General features: G+C 46.1%; 1 protein-coding gene across 1 annotated transcript in view; it reads right to left on the bottom strand.

The window, feature by feature from the left end:
* Positions 1–2,886: 2,886 nt before the first annotated feature.
* LOC135915556 (adhesion G protein-coupled receptor B2-like) overlaps positions 2,887–22,401 on the bottom strand; it is a 704,549-nt gene continuing 685,034 nt past the window's right edge. The window contains exon 7 of the mRNA XM_070526411.1: positions 2,887–4,054. Coding sequence (XP_070382512.1) covers positions 3,851–4,054 — 204 coding nt within the window. The 3' untranslated portion in view covers positions 2,887–3,850. The remainder of the gene's footprint in view (positions 4,055–22,401) is intronic.

Here is a 22,401-nt window from a genome sequence, read left to right as displayed (position 1 = left end):
CGCACTTATTTCTACCGGTAATGGTTGTTGATTCGAAAAGAGGGGAGCACTTATGTTGCTTACAATGAAGGGAGACAAACCCATCTGATACAAGTTTGTGGATTTTATGTTTGTGTTCGCGCAGTCTATCATTTATGCATCTGCTCGACTGTCCGACGTAATACTTCCCACACGATAAGGGTATACGATATATAATTGAAGTCTTACATTCTCTGAACTTCATCCTGTGTTAAACATGGCAGCTAGGGGCACTTTCTTTCTTTTCTGGTCTTGTTTTCCTGCACAGGCTGATTAGTTTGTTGGGTGCAGAAAAAACCACATCAGTGTTTCCTCGGCGGGCAATTTTCTTTAGGTTGTGCGACAACCGGTGGATACAAGGTATCACTGTTGGTCATTTTTTCTCTTGGTTCCTATCTCTTTCCGCTCGTTCAGCAGTCCCTGATTGCTGCACTTGCCGAAGTATTCCTTCCGCAACTGATGTCAGTACATGAGTGGGATAACCTGCTTCATGTAGCCGCATGGCTTGTTGTGTGAAGGCTTCGTTGGTGCAATGATGGCATGATTTAGTAAGTGCGTTAGTGAAACACATTTTCGCAATTCCTCTTTTTACCAGTTTGGAATGGGCTAAAAGCGTATAAGTACGACCTGGTTTTCGACAATAAACAGTGTTGGGAAGTTAGCGCTTTGTGTGTCCCTTTGTGTCTTCTCTTATCCCGTCTTTGAATCGCGCTACCATACTCCCTTTGAAGGACTATGAGGTCGTGCCAGAAGGCATTTCGCATTCACAGTGACGTCGCGCACGACCTGAAGTGTTCCACGTGGTGCGCCTTAAACCTTTTTTATGTACGCTTAGTTTGTTGTTTTCGTTGCTACGAGTGCTTTTCTTGATTGCTTTTGTTTGTTTGCAGCATCGGGTCGATGCTTTTTTTAAAAGGGGGTATTGAGACGTGTACTTGTCTTCATCGGGCAACACGTTTCGCCGTCTAACAAATGCTATCGCACAGCGCAGGATGCGTTTGCCTGTGTTGGAAGTTCCTGAAATGTTATCGCTGGTTCCATCCACTGTCTGTGACCGAACCTTGTGTAATCTGATTGCATGTGTGCGCCACGCGAAGAATGTAGAACTATGCGCAAGGCGCACGGGTCCCAGCGATTAGTCTGGAACAATGGACGATTGATGTATAAAAGCTGACGTGCTTGACCCCTTGAACAAATTTCGACGACCGCCAATCTTGTTCGCCGCTACCGTTGCTCTTAGAGTGTAGCCTTTTTTTGAGGGCACAAGTTCGCCCAATAAAATGCTGGTTTCGTTAATCACAGTTTTGCTGCCTACTTAACCGTCACTACCACGTGACAATATATAGCTGAGAATTTTTCAAATGCGCGACAACAAATAACTTCACAATGTTTCTCTTTTGACTTCTTTGAGTACAAGCCGTTTTCTTTATTTCTCACTAATTGTGAAATGTCAAACTGTTATTGTAATCTTTAGCATCTTCATTACCTTTATCTCAGTCGATCTTATATTTTTGTCCCAATGGATAGGTATTTGTGCCTGTCATGTAGACATTTCATGTCTGTGTGTTTACATTATACACCTAGCTATTATATTATTATTACAGTACCATTATTTTATGCCTATTATACCATTAGCATAAATTAATATCCGAACATCAAGTAACCGATCAGAACGCCTGCTATGCATATTTAGATGGAAATGCAATGTGCAATCGTGCTGTAAGCAGTTTCTAAGCGTGAAAAAGTACGAAGTGTGTGTTTAGGAGCCGCCATTACATATGCAGGTGAATCTAGAAATACGGAAGAGCGCATGGGATTAGTTACGGAATAGTTCGCACCTGATTTAATGCTGATAGTGTTTACTCAATAATTAACACTACCTGCATTATGCATTATTGCAAAAAGCTGAGCAGAAAACGCTCTGGGCAGGCTGTCCAAATATCGCTAAACAAGGACGCGCACTTGTTTCCTATAATTCATAAATAGATAGTCCAGAAATTTATATTCATCATTGGCAGCCGTAGTTTCTTCGGAGATATAGTTTTTAGGATTGGAAGTGGGGCCTACTACACGATCTTGCAAAATTTTAAGTATTCAATTGGTGCTTCTTCCTTCTTGTTGCAATTCTTTGTCGCGTGTGGCATGCAAGCTCTGTGTGGTGCCATGACAATGATACCCCCCTGTGACCATGTTAAATCATCAGCTCCATGCCCTGTTGGCCGGGCCCTCAACTTTGGCGGGTGTGTCGTGTTGTCTTCTCATATCGGTGGTGTTGGATGGATGTTATGGATGGATGTTATGAGCATCCCCTTTGAAAGAGGGCGGTGAGTTGTGCCACCAAGCTCATGATAATGTACTGTCTAATGTCCTAATTAGGTTACACAAGAAAAAAAACACCATGAACTCCTACGACCAAATTTTCTGATCCCCTATTGTGATCTTTACTTTTGTATGCCTCCGTATTTTGTCGTTTCCCTACTTTTCTTCTACCATTCTTCCAGTCACCTCTTACTAATCCCTCCTGCGGATATGCTTACTTTTCTAATGCTCTCGCTGAGCCCAAGAGCTTCAAGGATGCCAGTTGTGCCTAAATGAACCACTGGGCAGACGTCTTCACATTCTCATAAAACTTGCTCCATAGTTTCCTTAGCTTTGCTGCAGCAAGCACATGCTTCTTCTGTCTTATATCTCGCTCTATAAGAGCGTGTTGTCAAGCATGCCGATCTCGCTTCGAAAAGTTATGAGCTTCTCTTTGAGTAATCATAAATAGTTTTTTTCCTGACTTCGTTTTTCCTCCTAAGTAGTTACTCATGCGAGGTTTTTTTTTTCCCTTGCCGCCACCCATGAGATTATTTCAGCCTCTCTGACTTTCCGCTTGACATTCTTTGTCGCGATGTTGCCCACCCTACACGCCACTTGCTGGTAAGCTTCCTAGTTCTTTTCCTAGAGTGTGAATGAATGTTTTTCTGTCATCAACTGCATCAACTCAGCAATGCCATCTCGCAGAATTTTTTGGAAATTAATGGAAAACTGCGGAGGCGGAGCTTCCACACATGTGTGGAAACTCCCACACTACTTCGCGTAGTGCGGTAGTATGACAGTGCCTTTGGCGAATTTAGATACTTGGAGTACAGAGTACTTGGCTAGGAAGCAGAAAAATTAGTCAGGTTTTGCACTCAGTGGTGTTTGTCTTTTTCATGTTGCCAATGAGGTGTCTACGTTTCCTCTTCCCCAACTAAAAGTGAAGCATATGAATATGCGGGCCTTCTGTTCAAAAGCACTCTTATACTTGCATGCTTTGCCTCCTTAGGTGTCCCTTCGTTACGGAGATTTACATTTCGCATACGTAAAACTAGAGGCCGCTAACCACAGCACTTACAAAATAACCCCAAATGAGAACAAAAGAATGCGATTTGGGCGTAGCGCTTTGCGTACGCAAACTACCACAGTAAGATATTGTCGGTTCGCGGAGGGACAACAAAACAATGTTCCAGCATCGTTGCTAATGCTGGGCACATGTCGAGTACCATCATCAGCGTTTTCCGAAATTCTGTCACTACGTGTTGTTCTTTTGGAGAGTTCTCACTTGCAGCCATTACTTGAAGTCCCCAAGGCTGGTGGTTCGGGCGAGATGGTATTCCATGACGTCTTCTTCGATTAGTTCAACTCAGAATGAGTGGAGGAAGCTAGGCACACAAGAAAAAAAAACATGCAAGAAAAAACATAAGACCAAGAAGCACCCCTTTTGGCTTATGTTTTTTCTAACGAGTTCTTTTTTATCTGATTTGTTGCCTACACTCATTCTGGGATACGCTAATTCAAGAAGACACCATTACTTGAAGGCCGGGTTGAAGACCTTAAGGCGGTGCGCCGAGGCCTCTGGAGTGGCTGACGTGGACATGGGGCTGTTGTTTGGAGAGCTGTTCGTGCTGCTCAAGGTTTCGCGAGACCAGGTCCGCACCGACGAGCACGGCGGGGAGGACACGTTGGCAACCGCGTTGCTCAGGCCCACCTTGGTCAGCAACCGCCAACGCACCTGCGAAATCACCCGTTGTTGATCACGCTGCTATTTGGCACAATAGTGGGCGCTTGTTCAATCGCAAGCTGGAGCGAGAGAAATCCTTGAAGCCATGGCGAACAGAAAGGTAACGATCCAGTTAGTATGCCTGCCTCCTCTCTATCAAACCTGAAAATTGGTTACATTCAGAAATTGGCGTAGTGAAGGCTGTGGGAGTTCCTTCGGTCTACTGGGGCGCAGTCGTTGCTTTGCCTAAGGGTCCGGACTCATTCGCCATTGCGAAGAAAACCCCTCTCAAATGCCTGCCCCTCGACCGCACGCCGTTTTCCCCGGGTGCCACGGCCGCGTCCCGCGACGTCATGCTACGCGGCCCTCCGATTGGGTCGTGGGGCGTGACGTCGGGAAGAAGCCCCGACTGGGGATGATCGCCGTGCGCGGGGGAGTCCTGCTGCAGCAGGGACGAGCGCCGGTCACGAGAGGCAAGCAGCAAGGTACATGAGCGACCAGCTATTTGTGTCCCCAACGCCCCGGCCTGGGGACGTTCACGTGCTTTGTCAGCTTGCGTAAGTGTGGCTTGCTGAGTGGCTCTGCGTTCCGCCCTTGCGGTAGTCGCAGGTGCTCAGTACGTCAAATTTTGCGTGTCCGAACCGCCGCAGACCATTGTCGATGACGGGAACTGCCAGGTGGCGTTTGCGAACGCATTTCGGCCCGTGTGCGCAACCCATTGTTCGACGCGGCGTGTAACGCACCTTCCTCGCCATCGGGAACCGCGGGCGCCGAGTGTACTCCGTGTGCTTGGGTGCAGTCTGGTACATGTTGGCTATTTGTGATCAATAAACGCCTTAACTGTCCTGGACGCCTTGTGTTCCTGGGAGAGCACCCATGCGTACGGCCAAGCCGGCCAGGCCTTTCGGCTCGGTGCTCGAACCTGCGGTGGGTCTATCGCCGTGCGCCGTCGTGCTGCGTCGTGAGGCTCCACTTCTCTGGGGCCACTTGGCGACGCCGTGCGTGGAGACGTACAGTGAGCGGCAAAATGTCACCGACAATCGTCTGTGACGGTTCGGACACGCAAAATGTGACGCACTGAGCACCTGCGACTACCGCAAGGGCGGAACGCAGAGCCACTCAGCAAGCCACACATACGCAAGCTGACAAAGCACGAGAACGTCCCCAGGCCAGGGCGTTGCGGACACAAATAGCTGGTCGCTCACGTACCTTGCAGCTTGCCTCTCTTGACCGGCGCTCATCCCTGCCGCAGCACGACTCCCCCGCGCACGGCGATCGTCCCCAGTAGGGGCTTCTTCTCTGCGTCACGCTCCACGACCCAATCGGAAGGCCGCGTAGCATGACGTTGTGGGACGCGGCCGCGGCACCCGCGGAAAACGGCGCGTGGTCGAGGGGCAGGCATTTGGGAGGGGTTTTCCTCACAATAGCGAAAAAGTCCGAAGCCTTAGGTACAGCAACGACTGCGCCCCAGTAGACCAAAGGAACTTCCACATCGCCCAATAACTCTTTCTCTTTCAAAAATGAGAGTTCAAAATAGCGTTTCGTGTGTTTTCCCCTTTCTTAAATGTGCTTACTGTCAGCACCAAGAAAAGTTCACCAAGAAGTTAAATGCTAAAAGAATTGCTCTTCAAAATAGCTGTAATAGCAGTGATCATTTTTTTCTTATTGATGTGTTTGTGCTTATATTTCAAATATACATGTGGCCGCAGATTTCTTTGAATGCTAGTGAATGGCTGACCTCCTTTATAGGAGGCCACTTTTCTTAGCTTTCAAAGAGAATAGCATTGCCTACATAGAATGGTTTGTCTTATCTGAGGGAGGAACGAGAAGTGATTGCAGCGAGCAGCTTCAGCTTCGAGCTCTCTGCATTTCCCATGTTATTTTCAGTGATCTGTGCAATCAGTGACAAGAAAACTGGGGGACATCGTCCTCTGCAATGGGGGACCCAAACCCCGCCCAGCAATTGGGTCCTGAACGGCCAGTTCGTTATGCCGGTGACGTGAGTGACCGCTTCGACCCCAGCATGGTCCCGATTGAGTCATCTGATGGCTCCTCTACTGATTATATGGGCTCGGACAGTTATTTTACCGCGGTGTCAAGCCAACGTCCGAAGAGAAAGATACGAAGAACTTCACCGACCAGTCGCCAGGTGACGAAAAAGGCAAGTGGCAAACAGTCATACAATATTGCATGCGTACCAACCACGACAACAGACAACCTCAACACACTGAACAGGCGGAGCCTGTCGGAATATTTTGAACAAACTGCCCATGGTCAAGTAGAAGAAATACTTATCAACGCCCGAAAGAACATCCTCTCAGTGGAAGTCATATACTGACAATACTGGAGACACTGAAAAACGTCACTCAGTTGGGAAACATCCCTGTTCGCGCATTCCCCACATGCGGCAAGGAAGCGACGACAGGCGTCATCTACGATGTGGACATTGATATTACAGACACTGACCTGGCAAAACTACTATCATCGTCGGCTCCTGTGGTTAGTTTTCACCGTTTTGGACGATCCCGATGTGGAAAATTAGAGTTCCAGTCGGAAACTTTGCCAACACACGTCAAGGTTGGATATGTGAGGTATCCGGTACGTCCTTACGTGCCGAGGCTTTTAAAATGCCCCAATGGTATAAAACTTGGGCATGTCAGTACAGCTTGCAAGGGTGCAGTAACATGCAAACGATGTGGTGGACCTCACGGAGACAGCAATTGCAACGTTGCTGCGAAGTGTCCAAATTGTTCTGGTGCTCACGACGCAACGTCAAAAGAGTGCCCAAAGATCAGGAAGGAAATAAGGATTCTGGAGAAGCTGGGTAGAGATCATTCCACATACAGAGAAGCGGCAAGGGCTATCCGCCACCGCAAACGGCGTTCATGACACCGACATCAACGGGACCGCAGCCCTCCTCGCGTAGGAGGAACGACAGCTCAAGTGCAGCATCCACCCACTCCTCGTCTCACGAATGAAGAAGCACGTGCCTCAAAGCCTTTGTATTGTCACGTGGTAGTGACGGTGAAGAAAGAAGCAGTACGGTGGAATACAAAACTAGCTTTTATTGGGCGAACCTGTGCCCACAAAACAGCCTACACTTATAGCACAACGATAGCGTCGAACACGGTCGGCGATCGTCGGAAAATTTGATCAGCGGGTCAAGTGCGTCGGCTTTTATAGAGCAGTCGTCGAATGTTCCAGACAAATCGTTCGGACCCGCGTGCCTTCCACAAAGCTCTACACCATTCGCGTCACGCGATGAAATCAGATAATACAAGGTTCGGCGACAACAAACAGCGGATAGAAGCATCGATAACTTTCCAGAAACTTCGGATACATGCAGGTGCGTCCCGCGCTGTGCGATAACATTTGTTCGGCGGCGAAACGTGGTTGCCAGATAAACATAAGTACACGTGTAAATACCCCCCTCCTAAAGAGCATCGACCCGATGCTACATATGAACGAACTAAAAACAAGCAAAGAAAACAACAAAAATAAGGAATTCCGCCAGCGTCCGTAAAAGGTTTTAAGGCGCAGCACGTGGACCACTTCAGATCGTGCGCGACGCCGCTGTGAATGCGAAATGCCGTTGGCACGACCTCATAGTCCAGAGCGCCAACACGTCGGATGACCTTGTAGGGTCCGAAATAGCGTCGGAGTAGTATCTCACTGAGTCCTCGTCGGCGTATCGGGGTCCAGACCCAAACACGGTCGCCAGGTTGGTACTCGACGAAGCGTCGTCGGAGGTTGTAGTGTCGGCTGTCGGTCCTCTGCTGGCTCTTGATTCGCAGGTGGGCGAGCTGTCGGGCTTCTTCGGCGTGCTGGAGATAGCTAGCAACGTCTACATTCTCTTCGCCAGTTACGTGCGGCCCCATGACGTCAAGAGTCGTTGTCGGGTTCCGGCCGTAAACCGGCGGCGTGATCTGTGTTGTTTCTTGCACCGCCGTGTTGTACGCAAAGGTTACGTACGGCAGGACCGCGTCCCACGACTTGTGTTCGACGTCGACGTACAGGCTCGTCCACTCGTAGGGTGAACATGGCTCACCGTGGCCGCGCTCCGCGGGGCGCCAGTGCGTCCGGCGCGGCGGCGCATCCAAGCGAAGCGGCGCAGGCGCACACGGACCTCGGGGAGGCGCTTCGCGTCGTCTGCTACAGCACTGGAGCGCGCCGCTCTGGCTTTGCTGTAAAGCACGCTTCGCTAAACCCAGGTGACTGAGCGAGCGAGGCGGCGTGGCGGGAAGGCGCACTTCACTTACTGGAGCATTTTCCAGCTAGTTCAGTCTACAGCTTGTGAACAGCCTGCATAATCAATATACATTAACATAAACAAGCTTATGACCACATAAATCACTTAGCATGTTTTTTATAAGTGATGACGGTAAAAATGCAGTCACTTTTTCGCGCTCTTTATTAGGCTGGGGCATACAGGCGACGCTTTGATAGTCGTGTCAGAGACGTCACCCAGCCAGAGGCTGTTCTTAATTTCCCGAGCGATAAAGGTCGGGTTTGCAGCAGCCGCCGCAACAATGGTCATGTATTCAGCTTCAGTGGTCACTGTTTGCCGGGCTTTAAGGGGAGCATCCGCAATTCTTCCATCCTTTTTGTAAGCCTGGACTATTCGATTCACAGTTTTCAGTGGCCTTTTTGTTATCTAGGATGTAACGCGTGGAGAATAGTTTTGTAGGCACAGATCTACGATGCGTCGTCTTTCTTTTTCCGGTACCCGCGACATGGCCAGTTCCCGAAAGTGCACCGGGGAAATAAAATCCTGCACTGTTACAGCGTTTTTGTCGCCGAAGTGTCCCGGCAACCGACAACCGAACAAAATGCAATTCATAATGCAAGTCGATAGAAATGCGTTTAATGGAAACACCTCTGGTGTCGTTCGATTTGACGACTCATCCCAGAATATTTAACTCGTGAGCGGCCAGTCACTCAATTGAGCAGTTGTTGGCCGCACCACATCACCATATTAAGCTAAAATGGAGTAGCATGACCTAAGCCAAAAAAAGGGGGGGAGGGGGGGGGGGGCTCGGTGGTTGATCCGGCTGACGCCCATGGTAAGTTAAAAAGTAGACTGGCCCGAACATAGCAATCTGGCTTGGGCCGGGCTTGGCTTTTACAAATGTCGAGCCCGTTGGCCGACCACCGGCATGCTGTCGGCAGACGACACCGGACCGGCCTGATGACCGCCGGTTTAATTATCGTGGCCACGTTCGTCCAACACACGGACCAGCCACTTCCCCATGACGGCAACAGCATCGCTTGTTCAAGGCAAGGGTTCCTGTGCCGTATCCATATTTCAGTTTTACCCACTCAGCCTCGCCACCCCCCTAACCCCTAAAAAAAGAGAAATAAATTCCTCCTTTTCTCCAAATTTATCCGATGCCCCCCTATATGGCGTAACGCAGAGGCCATGTGCCGCTTCGGGACGCATACCGCAAAATTATATGCTAGTGAGAATATACATATGACCGATTCCGAGGAAGTACTCAAATGAAATACAAGCGAGTAACGCAGGCACGTACCCAGGGGGGGGGGGGGGCGGGGGGGCCCGGGCCACCCCCGAAATCAAGTGACATACCCCCCCTCCCCACCCACGCCACCACTCCTCACACATTCCTAAAGCGCCGCCAGGTTAATGTTGAGACTTGGCAGCTGTTCATCGGTCAGCCTTATGCTGCCTTTTTCACTCCTTTTAGATGGCGGTAGTTATCCGCATCTCTTGTAATGTGAAGGACAGTTTTCTCATAGATTCCGCACCCGCGCGATTAACTCGAAATGCGTTCAGTTGTCACCATCTATTCAACCGTCACGCGCGTAGCTGTTGCTTTTGTTAGTTCAACCTTCTTTGTTTAGGCTAATCCTGGGACCAGGAGAGGGATGCGGCTGCTACTCAGCTGGTCTGTACTCTCATGGAACGAGTTGCAGCCGGAGAAAACACCAATTGCGTTTAACTTTTCCCTTTTCTTCATTATTTCCTTGAGTTACGGCTCGCTGCGACGCAGGCAGATGCCCGGAACCATATACACGTGATATGGGTTAGATAAGGTGGGAAATAAAATGATGTGAAAGAGCGTCCATCATGAAACCCTGCAATAACCCTTAAACCTATAAGCAAGATGTCTGTCGCCCGTTACCTCGTCTGTTTTACCTTAATTGTATAGCACTTTTCGTGCAAAATTGGAAATTGGAAACAAAAATCGCAAGGAGTTGAGAAATTAAGCTATCTACTAAGGGAGAGAGCCAACACAACAACCCAACTGCAAGCAAAAGCGAATAATAAAAAATGTTAACCGTTGTTTATGAGAATATTTATGGATAAACATCTATTTATTTAAAAAGGAAGTAGAGAAAACGCCGCCGGAAGTGGAGAATAATTACTTGCTTTGAATGACGCTTCCACAGTTATGGGTCGAACCGCCTCACGTTGCCACTTCTCTGCTGTGCTTATGTGGGTGTTTTTCTAACCTTTCTCGGTGAGCGCAGTATTTCTAGAATCGCAGAGTCCTGCGCTCTACGCGGTTGTATGGGACTGGCGGCCGTACAGCGTTACGCAATTTGCGGAACTGTCGAAACTGGTCCACAAGGCGAAAATAACTGATATTCGAAACTATAACATGTGAAAGACTGAAGAAGCCGTAAAAAAATTGAACGCAGCCTGAAATCAGTAAAAGAGAAACCTTGTATAGGACAGACCATGATGTATGCACTAAAAGATAAGAGGGATAATATCAGAATCAATCTCGAAGATACAGTAAAAGCAGCGGAAAAATTCTTAGCTTTCCTGTATACAGTACCCAGAGGGGTCACGATACCTCACTTAGAAACAGTAATGAACAGGATACAGAAACTCTACTATAACTAGCGATGAGGTCAGAAGGGTGCTGCAAGACATGAAACGATGAAAAGTGGGAGGAGAAGGTGGAATAACAGTCCATTTTATCAAAGATGGAGGAGAATGGCGGCTCTTTAAACAAAGTGTATATCGACTGCAAGGGCCCCAGAAAACTGGAAGAATGCAGACGTTATACTAATCCACAAAAAAGGAGACGTTAAAGAATTGAAAAATTATAGGACCACTAGCTTGCTCCCAGTATTATATAAGATACTTACCAAAATAATATCCAATAGAATAAGGGCAACACTGGATTTTGTGAACCAAGGGAACAGGCTGGCTTCAGAAAGAGATACCTTACAATGGATCACATCCATGTCATCAATCAGGTTATCGCGAAATCTGCAGAGTACAATAAGCCTCTCTATGTGGCCCATATAGATCACGAATATGCATTTGATTTAGTAGAGATACTAACAGTCTAGAGGCACTACGTAATCAAGGACTACGGAACGCTACGTAAAAAGCTTGAAAAATATTGCTGCATGCGTGTGGTATTTGTTTGTTTGAACGAGGTGCGTCGGCGCCATCCCTCCAGAAAAGAGGTGGAAGAACGAACTGGGCTCGCGCTGTGAATCTAACCGGTCAGCGCTGCAACCGTTGTTGTAAATATAATCTGTAAATAGTTTCTCGTCTTACTGGCTCGTCCTTCGCGTAAGAATATATACAGAGGTTCTACAGCTACCTTAATTCTACACAAGAAAAGCAGGGAGTAACCTATAGGGAAATGGGTCAGACAGGGAGACACAATTTCTCCAAAGCTATTCATTGCGTGCTTAGAAGAATTCAAGCTTTTAAAGTGGGAACGCTTAGGAGTAAAGATCGACGGCAAATATCTCAGCAACCTTCGGTTTGCCGATGACATTGTTCTATTCAACAACAATGCAGACGAGTTACAACAAATGATTGGAGACCTTAACAGAGAGAGTGTAAGAGTGGGGTTGAATATTATTATGCAGAAGATGACGATAATGATAAATGGCCGGGCAAAGGAACAAGAGATCAGGATCGCCAGTCGGCCACTAGAGACTGTGAAGGAGTACGTTTACCTAGGTCAATTAATCACAGGGAACCCTGATTATGAGAAGGAAATTCACAGAAGAATAAAAATAGGTTGTATCGCATACGGCAGACATTGCCAGCTCCTGACTGGAAGCTTGCCATTATTATTGAAAAGTAAGGTGTGCAATCAGTGCATTTTTCCAGTGCTGACATATTGGACAGAGACTTGAGAATGAGTTACGGACCGCGCAAAGAGTGATCGAATGAAGATTGCTAGGCATAACGTTAAGAGAGAGAAAGAGAGCGGTTTGGATCAGAGAGCGAATGGGTATAGACTATATTCTAATTGACATCAAGAGGAAAAACTTTAGCTGGGCAGGTCGTGTAATGCGTCGGTTAGATAACCCTTGGAGCATTAGGGTTACAGAATGGGTACCAAGAGAAGGAAAACGCAATCGAGGACGACAAACACTAAGTGGAGCGATGCAATTAGGAAATTCGCGGGCGCTAGTTGGAAGCGGTTGGCGCAGGACAAGGTAAATGGAGATCGCAGGGAGAGGCCTTCGTCCTGCAGTGGACATAAAACTTGATGATGATGATGATGATGATGATGATTGAGGTGGTGCCCCCCCCAGAAAAAGAATCCTGGGTACGTGCCTGGAGTAACGACTTAATTACCCGGCAAGACGTAATTTAAGCTAGAAAACAGACATGTAGATTATAGATTTTCCACTTCAATTACGCGGTCGGGCTAGGCCTGACTGTCCCAACGTGGGAACGGCCCGCGGCGCGCTGAGTCGCGTACCACAGGACCTTATTAAGGTTTTGCATCCATTCATCCATCCACTCAATTACCTATTCAAAATGGACAGAAAGGGCATTCGCATGTGGTGTGCATCGACTCCAAGGAGAAAAAAAAACAAACAACCAAATAAACGACGGCGCCACATGTTTCACTCCACCTAATCAATGTAATCAAATAACTGACCGACGATTCCTCTAAATAAGAATGCGACTTCTCACGTCAGGTAGCCGTCAAAGGACCGGCACCGCTTCGGCGATTTTAACCAATATGTGACAACAAAAATATGATGTAGAAAGATGAAAAGGGGGAGTAAAACTGCCGCCAAATCAGTTGCTATGCAGCGGAGAGCCCTTTCCAACTTCGCCTAAAGCGCTCCATGCACCCCTACCAGTGACATTAACGCGTCAATAAGAAGGTCGCGAAGTAGCGGATGTCACTTCTTAGTTGCTGTCGAAGTAATATTATTGCCCTCCTTAATGGGAAAATCGATGGCAAAAATGACGATGCATGATTGAACAATCGTTCTCTAACTTTCTGAGGAATTTATTACGGGTTTCGGTCGCTTTATTAGGTCAATTAAGCACATTCGTTCTAGCATCAAGACATGCGCGAAATGGCGCGCTAGGCTCATCACATGATGACTCCAACCAAGAAGAGCGCGCCTAATAGGTTCTCGGTATGCTACACCAAGTGCTATGAGAGTCAAATAAAATGGCACCAGCCTAATAAAGAGCGCGAAGAAATGACTGTATTTTTGCCCTCATCACTTATTAAAAACAAGCTAAGTGATTTATGTGGTGATCAGCTTGTTTCTGTTAATGTATATTGATTAGGCAGGCTGTTAACAAGCTGTAGACCGAACCAGCTGGAAAATGCTCCAGTAAGTGAAGTGCGCCTTCCCGCCACGCCGCCTCGGTCGCTCAGTCACCAGGGTCTAGCGAAGTGTACTTTGCAGAAAAGCCAGAGCGGCGCGCTCCAGCGCTGTAGCAGACGACGCGAAGCGCCTCCCCGAAGTCCGTGTGCGCCTGCGCCGCTTCGCTTCGATGCGCCGCCGCGCCGGACGCACTGGCGCCCCGCGGAGCGCGGCCACGGTGAGCCGTGTTCACCCTAAGAGTGGACGAGCCTGTACATTGCTAGCATGTCGGCGAGCGTCTTGTTCAGGCGCTCCATGAGACCATTCGTCTGCGGATGGTAGGCAGTTGTCCTCCTGTGGCTTGTCTGGCTGTATTGCAGAATGGCTTGGGTGAGCTCTGCTGTAAAAGCCGTTCCTCTGTCGGCGATGAGTACTTCTGGGGCACCATGTCGCAGCAGGATGTTCTACACGAAAAATTTCGCCACTTCGGCTGCGCTGCCTTTTGGTAGAGCTTTAGTTTCAGCAAAACGGGTGAGAGAGTCCGTCGCCACGACGATCCAGTTATTTCCGGATGTTGATAACGGAAACGGCCCCAACAAATCCATCCCAGTCTGCTGGAATGGACGGCGAGGAGGTTCGATCGGCTGTAGTAATCCTGCTGGCCTTGTCGGTGGTGTCTTGCGTCGTTGAGTCTCGGCATGTCTTGACGTAACGGGCGACGTCGGCGGTCAGACGCGGCCAGTAATACCTTTCCTGTATTCTCGACAGCGTCCGGGAGAATCCGAGGTGCCCAGCGGTTCGATCGTCGTGTAGGGCGTGCAGTATTTCTGGACGCAGTGCTGACGGTACAACAAGAAGGTAGCTGGCGCGGACTGGTGAGAAGTTCTTCTTCACGAGCAGGTTGTTTTGTAGCATGAACGAAGACAACGCGCGCTTAAATGCCCTAGGGACAACGTCGGTGTTCCCCTTACAAAAATGACTTTAGACTTTCTATAGAAAGTCTATAGACTTTTCATAGACGACCTTTCCTTTCTATAGATTTGGACTTTTGTTGATACAAAGTCTATAGACTGTCTATAGACGAAAGTCAATAAAGTTTCTATTTCTTTTTGTCTATTCGCAGTCTGTAGTCGGTCTATAGAAAAAAGTCGATAGGGTGTTTGTTTCATTTTTGCCTATTTCCCCTCTATGGACTACCTATTGACGAAAGTCGATACAGTTTCTATCCATTTTGTCCAATACTTTGTCTAGACACTTACTATAGACGAAAGTCGATAAGGTTTCTATTTCTTTTTGTCTACTCGCCGTCTATAGACGGTCTATGGAAAAAAGTCGATAAGGTGTTTGTTTCTTTTTTGCCTACTTCCCCTCTATGGACTACCTATAGACGAAAGTGGATACAGTCTCTATCTAATTTTGTCCATACTTTGTCTATAGACTTTCTATAAACGAAAGTCGATAGGGCTTTTATTTCTTTTTGTCCACTCGCAGTCTATAGACGGTCTATAGAAAAAAGTCGATGAGGTGTTTAAATTTTGTTTCTTTTTGTCCATTTCCCCTCTATGGACTACTTTTAGACGAAAGTCGATACAGTGTCTATTTATTTTTGTCCATATACCTTGTATATAGACTTTCTATAGACGGAAGTCGATAAGGTTTCTATTTCTTTTTGTCTACTCGCAGTCTATAGATGGTCTATATAAGAAAGTCGATGAGGTGTTTGCCTCTTTTTTTTCCCTACTTCCCCTCTATGGACTACCTGTAGACGAAAGTGGATACAGTCTCTATCTATTTTTGTCCATACTTTGTCTATAGACTTTCTATAGACGAAAGTCGATAGGGTTTCTATTTCTTTTTGTCTACTCGCAGTCTATAGACGTTCTATAGAAAAAAGTCGATAAGGTGTTTGTTTCTTCTTTGTCTACTTCCGCTCTATATGGACTACCTGTAGACGAAAGCCGATACAGTTTCTATTTATTTTTGTCCATACTCACTATATTATGGACAATAGTCGACAAGGTTTCAATTTTTTTCTCTACTCCCGGCGTATTGAATGTCTATAGAAGAAAGTCGATAATATGTAATTTCGAGTTCCCATACCCCCCACCCTCTGCGAACGCAGTGATATGGCACTGGTTCATGCACGACGGCACCGCAACCCCGGCGCGGCGGGCAAACCGTGCAGACTGCTAGTCTGCGTTCGTTGCAGCTGCACCGAACGATGATCGCGGCGGAGCAGGCACCGTCCGAGTCACCAAGGTCTTCCAGGCACCTGAAGGCCCTAAACCTGGCTGCTTCCCGGACGTACACTTCGCGAAGACCAGGTGGTGAAGGTCAGATGGTGATGATGTGGCAAAGGTGGAGAATAAGTCGCGAAAGCCGGCAGACCAGGTGGTGAATTCACGACCTCTGAGTTGTCGTGGTCTTGCATGTCTATAGATTAACAATAGACAAACAATTTAATCTGGGCCCAACCCGTGTACGCTGTAACCAAGCGCAGGTACCGGTGGATAATACGTAGCTGCGTTTGATATAAGCCAATGAAGTTGTATACTGCTGAGATTGCTGTAGAGCCTATTTGTAGACTTTAGTATACACATAGCGTATACCTCCGCATTTGTTGACCACATATGATCTACGTAGTCGCTCTCGGCAATCTCAAGACAGTCTTCACAGTTGTCGCATCACTTTTGCGGCAGTAGAATAAGGAAAGCAAAACGCCGATCCAATTGTTATAATGGATGTTATGAACGCCAGCTTCAGATACAAGTGGATTCCAAACAGGCATCAAGCTAACAGCAAAGAAATAGGTAATGTTTGTAGCTGACAACGCGGACTTTGTGAATGTGCGATGAACCGATGTCGCGCATGTGGTGTTCGCGTTGTGTGTCGTCCGATTCTCGGATACCTTTCACATTGTCTTCATATCCCGGCTGCGTCACTAACATCGGACGGTTTTTTGTTGCCTGATATCCTGCACTATAAACTCATCAAAGTTTCTCATTCACTTAAAATAGGTGCCAAATTCTCTGAGCCCACCCAGTATTTCGCCGGCGGTATGCCTGCGCAGCCTTGCATATGAGTACCTCAGTGCTGTACTGATTGCTTTGACCTATCATCGGAACAGAAAACTAGCACTAACATACGTGCGGGCCTCACATTTGGCGGTACGCTGGAAGATATGCTACAAATATACTGTATTACTCATCGACACTGGCAATAATACGTCTGAAACGTCTAAAGGGCCCTGTAACGGCTTTTACAAACAGCGCATTCATGTTAGCGTTCCAGTCTCACACGATAGTCCACCGCGTTTGTCATACAGCCTGCCAGCGCATATCCTTCGTCCACGAAAAAAATGAATACTGGAAAAGAGAAGCCACCCGTTCCGGCGCGCATGGCGCGCAGAGAGAGAGAAAGAGACAAAGAAAAAATGAAGGAGGAAAATACGCTCACACTCCGAGCACGCACGCCCTCCCGCGCGGAGCTCCTGCGCATGCTCGGAACTCTTGCGCATGCGCGGCGGCGCGCCGTCTAAACGAGTGCGCCAGGCACGTAAACAGCTGTACCGGCATGCGGTGTCTCCCTGAACGTTAGTGTCTATGTATGCGTGTCTTCTTTGTGGCATCACACGTCAACTACACTGAACGGTAAGCTGTAGCAAAGATGTTTTGCGTCAATAGCTCATGATTATGTGAGCGTATTTCGTAGCGCGAACCAGCTGCATGTAGCGCAGGCGACTCGGGTATAGTGTCGGTTTGTGTTGGCATGTTTGATAACGCGCTCTTGTTCCCGCTTCTATTATACGGAATGTTTTACGACGAGTGATCGCTCGGGCTCGTTGATTTTGGCATTATAGTGTAGGTGCGTAAACAAGGAAGTACGCCATGTTTTAACTTGATACTGAGGTACCACTAAGCGGATTGTGTGTGTTGGGCAGCCAGTGTGGTAGATCTCATTTCGTGGCGCTTGATACGACCGCGATGAATGCTGCGCCGCATGTGTAGTGAAATTCTCTTGACACGCTTTACGTATATATCTCGAAATTGTGTTAGCATCAAGAATTTTCTAACAGACAGGCATAGTTGAATAACTGCTCGCGTACTCGGATGAAAGGCCGTGTTTGCGAAGCATGCAGAAGCATTGTGTGCGCTGCCGTTTTCGCATAGTTTAAAAGTAGCAATATTTTTAAGGTTCCTGACAACCAATGTAAATAATTTTGGAAAGTTACAGCAAGCAAAACACGAGACTTGAAGAAATAGCTAGCAGAAATCTCTAGATTCACCCAATCTATTTATATGCAACCACAAACGCTTTTGGAGCATGAAACCTGCGATAAGCTCAGTCCCTCGCAGCTTCGCAACTTAGGCGAAAAAATTGGAGAATAATAAATTAGTCGCTCCGGGAAGCACCTTTACACGTTTCAAACTGAAGGCATTGCGTTTTACGGTAGTTGGAAGATTTGTTTTTTGTCTCTTTTTTTAAAAAGTTCAGCAGCAGAACTTATCTTTCGAGCTATATCAAAAGCGTTAAGCGCCTTCCGATGCTTCGGCGTTATGCAGTTTACGTGCTCTTAATCACAAGGCAGCTGCTGGCGCAGATTCGCATTGTGCCAGTCGTGCATGGTATGAAGCCATTGTCGTGCGTAATAAGTGTTCCGGTTTTCATTACTGTTGCATGTGGTGCCGTCGTCTTGGACAGACTGCATACAATATGCGCTGTACAAAAGAAAAAAGAGCCAGATTCTCAATTTGGTGGTCTTTTCTTAGTAGATAACGCACAGATTATTCAAATAGTTCAGTGGAAATTGCATTTGTTCTACCCTTATCAACGCACCTAAGATATCGTAACATGTTTTGGTTGATAAGTAACCTGATCAGTACGCCCCCATTCATGTGCATTCTACTGAAACTGTGGCAAATGTATTCTTATCGAAGTATGAGAAAAGAGACATTGCAAACTGTTCTAAGCGGAAATAAATTGCAAATCTTAACATGATTGTTCAAAACTGAAGTCAATATGCTGAGCATGTTCGTTCGGCAGGGGCATAGCGCATTAACACCTGAAAAATGTGCACAGTCCAGCCGGCTATCTTTGTTTCAACAAGTATTATTATAGGAATCGTTTGGGATTCTCGCATTTCTTTTATTTTTATAAGTACACTGTGTGTCACATGAACCTGTCTTGAAACGAAACGTACCGTTGCTGGCACCGGCGGTGTCTAACTGCTTATCATACTGTAGTATAACGAAACATCATAATGGTACTGAATAATATTGCCATATAGTCTTTAGTCAGAGGTAAACAAAGTTAACTAGAGGCACAAGTGATGAGAGCAAATTGTATTGAAAACTTCTATTAAACCGTAAAAATAACTCATTTTATAGATTTTCCTCACATTGTTGCATTTGCTTTACGTGTGTCTCTGTGTCTTCCGTACTGTACTCGTGTGGCCATCAATTACGAACTTGCCGAAGCCCTTGTCAGCTTTATTTAACAAGGGATTCAAGTCAGTTGAATCTAATACTGCATGTCAAGTGACTGACGTGTTATTCGTTTTATCTAAATATTATGGACTGGCACTACTTGGCAAGCATTAAACCATATTATTTTTTTTATTCCACTGAAGCTGCAGGCGTCATAGATTGCCAGAAAATTTTCATGAAAACAGCCAGGAAAGGCTTGGAAAAAGATCGGGAAATTTTAATATGGCCACATAGGCATGCTGTCTTGTTACATGTCAAAGTTTCCAGAGAATATCTGCGTTAAATATATTTTTAAAACGTTTCACTTCATAAAAATTGAGGGAAATTGGTTCTACTTATTGAAAAAAGAAAGTCAAGCAGACTGACAAGGCATTTTTTACTCAATATGTTTTTTTTGCGTTAACTAAACGTCCTGAACATCAATAGCCTAGAAAAAATTTTCATCTTTCAAAGCACCTTAAATAATTTACTGTCATAGAATTCATTCGAACTATACGATCAGTTCTATTTCCTAGGAGGTGCATATCTGTCGTGCCATGACACAAAGTGCTCGTGTGGTATTTCGGGTGCTCATGTAGTATACCTAACTTGGAAACCTGTTAGCATGCCCAAGAGGCCTCATTACCTGCAAGAAATTAAGGTACCATATCAATACAATCAACCCATCTGCCATCTGTTGAAGTTATGGCCAATGACCCATTCATTTAAAAGTATGAGAAAGACATTTAAATGTGTACTAAGCAAAATAAATTACAATCTTAGGCATGATACTGGGAATATTCCAGTCACGTCATCTGAAGACATCCCTCTGCACGGGCATACTTAGCTACCAGCCAAAAAAACTGTACAGACAGCCCAACTGGGTAACGTTTCCGCAATAAATATATGGACCATTTGGGATAAGTACATTAATGCATCATATATGAACTTGTCATAAAAGGGAACATACTGTTGCTGACACGAGCAGCAGTTGTGACTGTTTAATTGTTCACCATACCATGCAATAGAACATTGCATAAAGGTACGGATTTGTATTGACAAGCAGCCATTAGTCATAGTTAAACCACATTAAGTATTGACTTAGATGGTTTGAGTAAATATATTAAGCTGCTTAATGAACATACGAAGAGTACACATCTGTTATTTTTGCCTCGTATTGCTGCATCTACTTACTTGCAGCATACACCTGCAGCACCTTTGGGACTAATGACACAAAGGTCCAGGCCAGCCTGGCGACCATGCTTGCCAAGGAGTAGTGTAAATATTTAATCTGTTTCCATAATAGCATAAGACATGAATTTGAGGAATTCATCTATTATATCGAGCAATAAAAGTGGTTAATGCATTGCCGGTGCATTTGTTTTATTTTTTTTTCACTGCATGATTCAGCACTATATAAATTCTTTCTGTTTATGCAACATATATGAAAGTACAGCTGGTTCAGGAGCTTTATTAATCTACTAACGATAATGCATAAGTGCAGATGAAAAGGAACAGGGTTACATGCATAATATCTGCATTCCATGCATTTCCATGCATTTCATATTATAAAATGAAATGAAATACATTCAAAAATTCAAAACGTTTTGCTACCGCATGTAAAGAAAAATGTAAACTAACTTGTAGATAGCCGCTATGGAGTTATGGCCTTACACTCTTTGTAATTGTCTATAAAATGTCTGGTTCTATAAAGTGTCTATAGATTAATGATAATGCATGTTTGTTGACAAGTGTATGCAGAATGTCGTAGAAAAAAAGTGTATTGGATTATAAAGTTCTGTTTTTGTAGACTGAAGTGTATAGAATGCCTATAATATAGCTATATACTATTGTCTGTAGACATTCCATAGACTTCCGTCTACAAAAGTAGAACTGTACACCTATGCACTTGTCCATAGACATTCTGCAGACAACTGTACAAACATGAATTTTAATTAATCCATAGACACTCTATAGACTCAGACTTTTTATAGACTAGTCCATAAAAAGTGTATGGCCATAAGTCCATGGAAGGTCTATAGACATTCTATAGACTCAGACTTTTTATAGACTAGTCTATAAAAAGTGTATGGCTATAAGTCTGTAGACACTCTATAGACAGCCTATAGACTCAGACTTTTTATAGACTAGTCTATAAAAAGTTATGGCCTTAAGTCTATAGACTGTCTATAGACAGTGTATAGACTGTCTATAGACTAGTCTAAAGAAATGTCTATAGAGAGTCTATAAACTCAGACTTTTTATAGACCAGTCTATAAAAAAGTGTATGGCCATAAATCTATAGACTGTCTATAGACTAGTCTAAAGAAATGTCTACAGACAGTCTATAGACTGTCATAGACAAATGTCTATGGACTGTCTATGGACTTTCTATAAAAAATGTTTGTAAGAGTCCCTTCCAAATACTCGACGAGACCTTTTAGCTCCGGGTCGGCTCGTTGCTGTTTAGTGAAGTCTTCCTCGCTCATTATCCCAAGGAAGGCGTCGTAGTCCTCGTCGTCTTGCGGCGGGGGATCGATGGGGACGCGCGATAAGCAGTCGGTGTCGGAGTGTTTTCTTCCGCACTTATATATTACCGTGACGTCATATTCTTGTAGTCTGAGGCTCCACCGCGCCAGCCGTCCTGAAGGGTCCTTTAAGTTAGCTAGCCAACACAATGCGTGATGGTCACTGACGACTTTGAATGGCCTGCCATAGAGGTAAGGGTGGAATTTAGCTGTAGCCCAAATGATGGCGAGGCATTCCTTTTCAGTTGTAGAATAGTTGCTTTCCGCTTTTGACAGCGACCGGCTAGCATACGATATCACCCTTTCAAGTCCTTCTTTCCTCTGGACTAGGACGGCACCGAGGCCTAGGCTACTGGCGTCAGTGTGGATTTCGGTATCGGCATCCTCGTCAAAGTGTGCAAGTACCGGCGGCGACTGCATGCGTCGTGTGAGTTTTTGAAATGCCTTGGCCTGAGGCGTTTCCCACTTGAATGCGACATCACATTTGGTTAGATGTGTTAGCGGATACGCGATGCGTGAAAAGTCCTTGACAAAGCGCCTATAGTAGGCACACATGCCAAGGAATCTGCGCACTGCCTTCTTGTCGGTTGGCTGCGGGAACTTTGCGCTGGCAGCTGTCTTCTGTGGGTCGGGGCGTACTCCTGATTTGCTGATCACGTGGCCTAGGAACAAAAGCTCGTCGTAAGAGAAACGTCACTTCTCCGGATTCAGAGTGAGCCCTGATGACTTGATGGCTTCTAACACTGTCGCAAGCCGCCTAAGGTGATCGTCGAAATTTCCGGCGAAGACAACGACGTCATCCAGG

The sequence above is a fragment of the Dermacentor albipictus genome, chromosome 9 (genome assembly GCF_038994185.2).
Source record: "Dermacentor albipictus isolate Rhodes 1998 colony chromosome 9, USDA_Dalb.pri_finalv2, whole genome shotgun sequence".
Classification (NCBI taxonomy): Eukaryota; Metazoa; Arthropoda; class Arachnida; order Ixodida; family Ixodidae; genus Dermacentor; species Dermacentor albipictus.
Note: the sequence above shows the minus strand (reverse complement) of the source record. Positions and strands in the feature narration are given on the sequence as shown.